Source organism: Morone saxatilis, unplaced genomic scaffold, assembly GCF_004916995.1.
Source record: "Morone saxatilis isolate NCDOM2014 unplaced genomic scaffold, NCSU_SB_2.0 Contig14, whole genome shotgun sequence".
In the NCBI taxonomy this organism is placed as follows: domain Eukaryota; kingdom Metazoa; phylum Chordata; class Actinopteri; family Moronidae; genus Morone; species Morone saxatilis.
In genome coordinates this window covers 8,652,342-8,661,487 of record NW_023339696.1, presented here as the reverse complement: position 1 = coordinate 8,661,487, position 9,146 = coordinate 8,652,342, and the positions used below count along the sequence as shown (strand labels likewise).

At 41.0% G+C, this 9,146-nt stretch overlaps 1 protein-coding gene across 3 annotated transcripts in view; it reads right to left on the bottom strand.

Annotated features, from left to right (window-relative positions):
* pkn1b (protein kinase N1b) overlaps positions 1–9,146 on the bottom strand; it is a 31,817-nt gene that overhangs the window by 6,685 nt on the left and 15,986 nt on the right. For all 3 annotated transcript variants that reach the window (XM_035655645.1, XM_035655643.1, XM_035655642.1), the window contains exons 2-11: positions 7,359–7,659; positions 6,019–6,164; positions 5,763–5,883; positions 4,720–4,865; positions 3,981–4,194; positions 3,614–3,808; positions 3,230–3,339; positions 2,428–2,571; positions 2,100–2,175; positions 357–498 (exon numbers count right to left, since the gene is read on the bottom strand). In XM_035655645.1, coding sequence (XP_035511538.1) covers positions 357–498; positions 2,100–2,175; positions 2,428–2,571; positions 3,230–3,339; positions 3,614–3,808; positions 3,981–4,194; positions 4,720–4,865; positions 5,763–5,883; positions 6,019–6,164; positions 7,359–7,659 — 1,595 coding nt within the window. The remainder of the gene's footprint in view (positions 1–356; positions 499–2,099; positions 2,176–2,427; positions 2,572–3,229; positions 3,340–3,613; positions 3,809–3,980; positions 4,195–4,719; positions 4,866–5,762; positions 5,884–6,018; positions 6,165–7,358; positions 7,660–9,146) is intronic.

Here is a 9,146-nt window from a genome sequence, read left to right as displayed (position 1 = left end):
AGGCATTTGATTGCAGACATTCAGTGCTGGCAAATGAATCAACTTTTCAGGTTGCTGCTCAGTTGGTCTACTCTTTATGAGGTTCATTGATTTAATAACAAAAAATAATGAATGCAATGAGCACAAACACTCTCTTAATTTATGTTCACTGAATTATCCAAAAATGTAATGGCAAAAAAAGGTAGCTTATTTAAGCCAAATTACAGACATTATCCATCGAGTATCGAACTTAAAGCCTTATTTCTCACCAGAAAATGTAGGATTTAAAATATGTACTATATATGTACTTTAAATATAAGAAGTATAAGCTTCTTTGAATGTTTTTTTTTTCAAGCAAGCACACACCGGTTACATACCCTGCGCTGTGTGCGAGTGTGTTGCTCGTGAAACTGGGTGCGTAGGCAGGTGTGTTGCTTCCACTGGGGATGGCGTTCCTCAGCAGCCGGACCCACGTAGCAATGTCAACATTCATCTGACGAGCACGTAAGAAGGCTTTACCTGAAACACACAGAGTGGGAATATAAATAAAAAATACTACACTGCTACTAAAGTTCATACTGTCTGTATTTAGGAAATGGAAATAAAGCATATCTATTCATGCTAACTTCAGAATCTAATGGAATAAGGTCCCTGTAGCTTTAATAGCGTGAGACAGCTGAGCTGTTGACCTGGGTTTGTATTTCCTGTTAATGTTTATAATCCCAGTTCCAAAAACTACCAAAAGCCATTAACACTTTATCTGCAGCCAGCAGTTCTCAATCTTGCTGGCTTTCAACTCCTTTAAACAAGGCAGGCAACACACATTAAGAATGGGTAAACCTCTCTGCAGAGCCCACAAGGCTGGAAATATCTCAAACAAAACATAAACTAGAGAGAAAACAGTAATGATGATATGTTTCTATGGTAGAAATATGCTTTTACCTTACTTTTACCTGATCTACTATATATTGCACTATAATTTAAACATATAAATAACCCCCTACTAGAGTGTTATACAGGTCAGGGCCTCTGAGCAGGTGCAGTGATCAGAAACTGAGTTATTAAAGCTGGTTCCAGTCACTGTCAGACGTCAGACCAGAACGAGAGACAGCGGAGCAGGAGGTACGGACTTTAGAGGTGTCCAAAGTAATGAATTTGCTAGAATGCAAATTGTGGTTACTGTTGAAAATGCTCAGTAGAGAACGGAGATATGGAGTGGTTTTCCCACAATAGTTTTATAAATGAACTGATACAAGTGGATCTGACGCCTGGTGTGGAGAGATGGCCAGTTGACTACAGAGTACAGGTTACAGTGATGAGTAGTGAAAGGGCCATCTGTGACAAAGCAGGTGGCGTTATGGTAAATGACATCCAGTCTGTTGAGAAGAGATTTGGAAGCAAACCTGTAGATTACGTCGCTATAAAACAGAATTAGGAGAATTGTCATTTTGACCAAGGTGTGCTTAGCAGAGCGGGTAAACAATGCCTTATTTCGATAGAGGAAACCGATCCTTGCCTGAGCTTTGGAGAGCAGTGTGTTAATGTGTGTTTGAAAGGAGAGAGAACTATTGAGCCAGATTCACCCAGGTATTTGTAGGAGGTGACAAATTCAAGCTCCGAACTGTCCAAGGAGGTTATATTGAGAGGGCAAGTCAGAAAGGGACAATTCATAAGCAAAACTTGTATAATGTCTGCTGTAGCCCTGACAGGAGCTCTCCAAGATGTAATAATCCTCACAGTATCACAGTGATGGCATCTTATGAATCACAGATGAAAGATAAATTGTATTCAGTGTTTCTGGAGCATGTTATCTCAGCTCATGTTGCCTCAATTTTGACCATTCTTTCTAATATTAATCTGTGTTTTGTAGGGTCCCCCAGTGTTATGGAAGTACAACACCAAGTCACTGGAGTACCCCTTTAAGGCGATTTAAACTGATCTGAATTGAATGAGACCAGTGGGAACCCTGAATGACACTCAGGACCTTGGACACAGATTCACCAGTGTATTAAAAACCACCATTGGCTTTCATTAAAGTCAAATTTCAGATTTTTAGGTTTTTATTCCTTTATGAGTGAAGGCATACTCTACACTTGAGATCAGTGTGCTCTTGAACATACCGTGCTGTTTAGAGAAGACTTTCTTCTGCCTCTGGAGTCTTCTGCCTCTCTCTATTACTGGATTAAAGAAAGTAACCTAAAACAAAAACAATATGTTAAAACAACAAACTGCAACTACAGTAAGTGTGTGCCTGAAACTGTCTTTTTGTTGTATCTGTGTATGTTAGTGTGTCTCATACAGATTATAAGGAGCTGTGTACACTAATATTTATAAAATTCTGACTGTCACATGCACATGTTATGTTTATAGTTGATGAATGCAGCTCATATTACCCTGACTGTGTGTCTCGGTGTGTGTCTGTTTACTGTTTTTGTGTGTGCCCTGTACCTCAGCCAGCAGCAGCCCCTGTGGCTCCAGTTCCAGCTGAACTTGGTGTCTTTGGTTGTCCAGGAACTCTTCCAGCTTTAGGTACTTCAGAGCGCACAGGGAGCGGTAATCTCTCCAGTACACTGCAATCTCCATCTCCCTGGACTAATCACACACAAAAACACCAGGGTTGTGACATGAAGGATTTTAGATTTTAGACCTAAAAAGGCTTATTATTGTAAGTTTTTACCCTAAAACTGTAAGAATGTGTCCAGGTTTGTTTCAATTAATAAAAATGTATGAAAATCTAATTTATAAATACCATTTGCAACTTAAGCACTATGTAGTTTAAAGATTCAAATCAATGATGTGAATATTCATGGTCTGCAGTTTTTCACATATATTTCCAATACCCGTTACATTTTCTGCTGACTGTGACCGTACCGATCCCAAATGCATCAAAAAAATATGTGATATTTTAAATTGTGTAGGGACCAATGAAAAAGCAGCCACTACTGTGCCCTGCTCTTGTGTGAAAAACTACTTTCACCGTGTGCAGCATGAAATCAGGTCATAGGGTGTCGACTCTCAGGTGCTCGTACTGTAATCAGCAGCTCATTTTGCAAATGGAGAGAGAGGTTGTAAGACCTTTTACTAGGAAGTGGTGATCAGTGTCTTTTTGCAGCAGAAAACACAGCAACGTTTGGGTGTGTGGCGACATAAACCTGTAGTACCTTCACTTTAGAGACCAGTGAAATAACACCAGAGTGAAAGTTTAGAATAAATCACATTGTAACAGAGAGAAAAGTGTGCAGTTTCTTACTCTCTCCAGCTCTACAGTGAAGGTCTGGTCCCAGGCCTGCTCGCCAACTGTTCTCCACCCTGTCTGACCTACCACTGTGTTCTCCAGCTTCAGCACTGCGCTCACTTCCGCTGTAAAACACACACACACACAGAGGCACTGCTTTTTTAAAACACTGACCAGGCTCATCCAGAACTGCATTCTTAACTGATTTCAACTGTGGAAGAAAGGGGAAAAAATTGTTTGATCTGAATTACCCAAAGGGTTTTTGTTTAAATGATTCAAGGGAAACTGTTAAACGGCATTCATATAACAGATTAGTCCAGACTACATATTATAAACTGTGAACATTACATGAAGCACAACTAAAAGGCATCTGTTCAAAATAATAAATGAAACACTTACTGGAGAGCTCCTCGTTCTTGCCAGGGATCTTAAGGCTCATGCTGCTGGTGCTGCGACTGTAGAGGCCACTCAGTTTGAATGAAGTACGTCCATCTCCCAGAGAGTGAGAGGGAAGAACCAACGGGGTCCCTCTGCTCCGCCCTGGGACAACCTCCAGCAGCCCTACACAGCCCAGAAGACGCACCTGAAGAGTACCTGGAGGGGAAACATTGATGTATAAATATCAGTGCTTGAAAAACAACAAGAAAAGAAAGAAAGAAAGATGCATGATGCGACTTATCCCCCTTGAAAAGAAAATGATCTAGAAATTAAATCCAAATATCAAGTTCAACATTCAACAGTTCAACAGTGTTGTTTCTGTGTCTACCTGTGAGTGGTGATGGTTTACTGAGGGTGCTGTATTGGTTATGGACATAAGTGGTGCTGTGGCGAGCGCTAAAAGCAGAGGAAGAGGCCAGCACTAGCTCCTCCTTGATGAGGCAAGCCTTGGGATGATCCTCGGGGAGCTCCACCAGCCTCTGCTCTAGAGCGCATTTGAGCAGGTCCAGACGTTGAGACGACTCACTCAGACCACACTGAGCCTGCAGACATCATAAAATAGTGATAGTCTTTCTTTGTTTTTTATTTACATAAACATGTATTGCTCTATGTTGTTGCAGCAAAAATACCAATAATGAAAAAAATAATAGAAGCTCACAATAAAAATGAAAAAAAAAATGATATATGTAAACATGTACATACACGTAGACTGTAAAAAAAGAAAAGAACATTTTGTTCTTACCTACAGATCTAACAAAGAATTGATTGCTTTTATAGTGGTAGTTCATTTTGGGAAATATGTGTATTCACTTTCTTGCAAAGTGTCAAAAGCAAAACTAAATAAATACATTAAATTGTGGACTCACTACAAAAATGTAAATAACGTCAAACTGATTACTGAAAAAAATTAACAAAAATTTGGTAAGTTATAAACAGTCTTTGTGCGATGCTTTTTGATGTGTATCCAAATTTACAAGCATTTATCAGAGCACAACTGAAACCACACTCGAGTAGTGGATTAAACCAATTGTGTTTAAAACAAATCCGTCTCCTGTTGGTTCTCTGACCTCAGCCATGGCCTTCTTGTCTTGGACCTTTCCTCCACCCAGCAGTCGCAGAATGTTCTTGGCTCCTTCAGCCATGGCGTGCTCCACACGGTAGTGATGCCACAGCTCCTCCACACGCAGCTCCACCCCACACAGGTCGGGCTTACCTGTGACACAGTGTCAGGTTCAGTCAACAACATATGAACAACAGCGTGTGCAGCAACATGCACAGATGATACATGTTGACCACCCTCATAGTAAAAGAATTAACTTCAGATTTGCAAATTGTTAGGTGTTCGGCAACATGGCGACATATGCCAGATTTGTACAAAATGTATTTTTACTAGGAGGAGAATTTATTGGCTCTTCAGTTGCTAAAGGCTCCACTATGTTCATCAGCAACTTGCTTACTGTCTCTGTCATCTGTTTGGTAAAAAGCAGGTAGTGTGCAGAGTTTTTAGAGGTTTTTGTTTTAAAAGAGCTGCCTGTTGTGGCTGAAAACAATGCTGATGAGAGCAGCAAGAATAAACCAAAACAGTAAAGTTGTGGGCCACAAAATCCAAACAATGAGCTGAAAGGAACTGAAGAGTCATCTAATAATTCTGTGGGTTCATTGCTACAAGCGACCCCTTTCACATTGTGTGATCCATTCTTGGTATAAAAATATAAAATCCTTCCCTTCACCCTTTTGTCATCTCTGACTCAGTCCTTTCAGTCTCACTCCCTTCCTGGCTCCCCGCATCTGTCCTGCCTTCTCTCTAACCTCTGTTAAATGAGGCATGGCTTTTAGTTGTTGGGCAACATCAAGAGGATGGAGGAACATCAATAAGGCTCTAACCTGAGCGAGTGAGAGGGCTGTAATGGACAATGTGTGTGTGTGTGTGTGTGTGTGTGTGTGTGTGTTTGACTGGAAGACTGTGCACTGTGAAGTTCTGAAGCAAGAATTGATCCATTACTAGCCGCATCATAAAATATGCAGTGTTTATAAGCTGACAGAGTGATAGGTAGGATGAAAGATAAATTGAACGATAGTGGAGGTAAAAAACAAAAGCATTGATAGATACATTGGTTGTCCTCAGACTGCTCCGTGGCCTGCATAGCCTTTCGAATCTGCATGCGGATGATGTCGATCTTTGTCCTGCTGTCCTGCAGCATCTGCTGAGCTGTCTGGAAAAGCTTCTTGTCCTGTGGAGGGACAGAAAAAACGGGAAAATCAGGAAGATGGTAAAGGAACAAATTCTAAATAAATACTACAGAATCTGCAGTGGATAATAAAGTGAATGCAGTGAATAAGAGTTGATGGCTGAGCCAGATACATACCTTGGTACCTCCATTGGCATAGATTGGAATCATGTTCTCTGCTCCCTGTTTGACCTTTAGCTCAATGTTTAGTTGCCTCTCCAAAGCTGCGATGCGGTGCTCGTTGGCCGACTTCTGGTTGACCAACCCCGGAGACTTTGGGGAATCTGGGCAAGAGGAGTGGTTGAATGGTAAGGGGTAAGGTTACAGTTGGTGCAGTTAAAGCATTATCGTTGTCCTCTGGTGGTCTGGACTTTATTTGTTTTAGCCCATAAACTATACTACTCGGTTCACTGCAAAAGCATGCAATAGGTTTTTATATCATTTCCTGCCTTAATAATCACTTCAGACAGGTAACCAATCTTTCTAATTTCTTGTGTTCATTTCTATGGCGGTAATTTAGTCAGAAAAAGGAAAATCATTCCTTGAAGTGTTGAATCAAATATGAATGACAAACAATGTGGAAGATAATCTAAGTGTAAGTAGTGTTTTTTTTTTAAGCTAAGCTAGCGGTGTGACCGACGGGAATGCTAGTCGATCCATTTCAACAAGGTAATGATCATAGACTTTCTGACTTTTCCTTTAGTGACACCAGCAGGTTGACATTCATGTTTTCTTGTGTCATGTCTCAACAACTACTGTAGTGCATGTATTGCCATTAAATTTGGTGCACATATTTATGTCCTCCTCAGGATACACTGTAATAACTTTACCTCCTATCGTTAGGTCAAACTGTCAATTTGTCCAACACTTTGGTTTATGACCAAATACCATACCCATCAGCCTCAGCTGTACATTGTGTTTGGTGCACAACACGTTAATCTAAGACTGTGACCATTATATTATACCTGCTACACATCAGAATGTTAGCATCATTACTGTGAGTTTATAAGCATCCTAAGGTTAACAGCTGTGTCAAAAGTACAGCCTCAAGGAGCTGCAAGGATAGTTGTAGACTTTAAGTTTGGTTTAAGTTAAAGTTGTTGTAATGTTTTCCAAAAGGATGAAAACACCATCAATTAAGAATTTCAAGACTATATAACTATAGATGCACCGAGATGGATTACTTATCTAAAGCAAGTTTTCAGCCTGCAGGTTTTTCAGTTAACTGAAACCAATGGCTGCTGGCGAGGTAGGAAATTAACTAAAAACTTATGTCATCAGTGATATAAAAAGTGTGTGATGTGTGCAATGGAATAAAATGAACAAAACAACTGGTATGACCTCTTAGAGTTAACTACACATGGGAAGCATGTATGTAATGATGATGGTGATGTTATAACTGTTTTGAAGAGGACAACTGGCACATCCCACAGTGGCACAGAAGCTTATAAACCACCTCTCCATGGTAGACACTGTACCTTTGTTGTCATCAGGGCCTTTGACCACAATGTGTGCGTCCAGCTCCTGCAGCTGAGCTTGGAGGGACTCCAGCTTGCGGTTAGAGCTGCGGAGCTGCGAGCCCACCTGCTGGGCATTCCTCTTGTCAGTGGTGGCCCTGCGCAGATTTTCCGCACCCTCCTTGATCTTCAGCTCCTTGCGGATCTCCCTGCGGATCCTCTCGCGGTGCTCGTCCAGGCGCTGCTGCACGCTGGAGTCTGAGAAGTCAGAGTTTTGGTCCAGACCAAGCTGTTGGAGCACCGACAGCCCGCCTGGATCACTCTGAAGAAGAAGAAGAAGAAAAGGAGGGTAAGATGGTTAAAGAGAAGGCACAAAGCGAAAAGGAAGTAGTGGCAGAATACGAGCGAGAGGAGGTGATGTGTGCAGAAAATGGTACAAATATGAAAAAATAAACTATATTTAGCCCACTGTGTATGAGGGGGATTATTCAATTTGAGTTGAAAGAGAAACCGATTCAAAAGGTGACATCTCCAGCTGAGAGCTGCTGAGCTGAGGTTACGACAGACAAAGCTGCTAACAGTCACCCTGCACAGTTCTGACGAAGTGGAGCACTGTGGGATGAAAGGAGGTGAAAACAGCAACTCTGAGTGAATCCTCAACATGTGAAACCCGCTGAGTTGAGACTGCGAGGCAGCATCAAAGCATAGGCAGCACTTAAGTGCGTAAAGAGCAGAGTGCTCACATCAGCTTTCCTACTGATCGACACTAACCAGGTTACAGCAGATTAGAACAGCATTAATACAGACTAAAATCAATCGTTGTTGTGTCTGCTTCTGGATGGGTCACAAGTAAACATATACACAAAGAGTGCATATGTATAAAAATGTAACAGATGTGTTATCACTCAGCGATTTGAACTGATTTTCACCCAGATTTAATCCCTCCACAAGTTGTTGTGATTTCTACTGTAAGATCACCTGTAGTTTTTTTTATTGGTGCAATATCGCTGTGGGTGAGCAGTAATAACAGTCACTTCCAACCCCTACACAGTTAACCAGCTGCAGAGTCAACATTGTTAGCCATTTTTTATGCTGTTAGTCCCATCAGTGATTTCAGCACTCCCCATCTTACTTTGTGATTCTGTACATTACTCTATGCTGTGATTCGAATCAGAAGAACATACAGAGTGTTGAGTTAGAGGACTACCCTTTTTTACAGTCCGGTCATTAGCTGTCACTACAACTAGACCCATAAAACAGCTCACGCTATAATAGCAATAACTGTATCATTGTTTTCTTATACAGAAAATGATAAGACTTTAAATTTTCATCTGTATTAACCATGAATTAATTAGCGAATTAAAACAAAATGAAAAAATCTGACCCAATATTCACACACAAGCCCAAGATAAAGTTTACTAATGTGACTGCTAACCTAGACACACAGTCTTCATGCACAAGGGGTTGTACACAAGACAGGAGACCCAAAATGCAAACACCTTACAAACCACAGCACCACCAATTGTCTAAAAATACAACCACAAAGTCTCTCTGACACAGTCTTAAATGAATATTTATAAGCTTTACAGAAGGAATATACGGTATGATGCAGAGCAATTGCATTTAACAGTTCATGCTATTGTGTTAATCCCCTGTATACACACATATTCTTCATTAACCTAATGAACATGGGGTGAAACCCTGGAGATGTCATGCATTCATTTAGTGTTGTGACATTACATCCAATCATATCACACTCACACGGACACACACACGGACACACACACGGACGCTGGGGGCTGTCCCCTC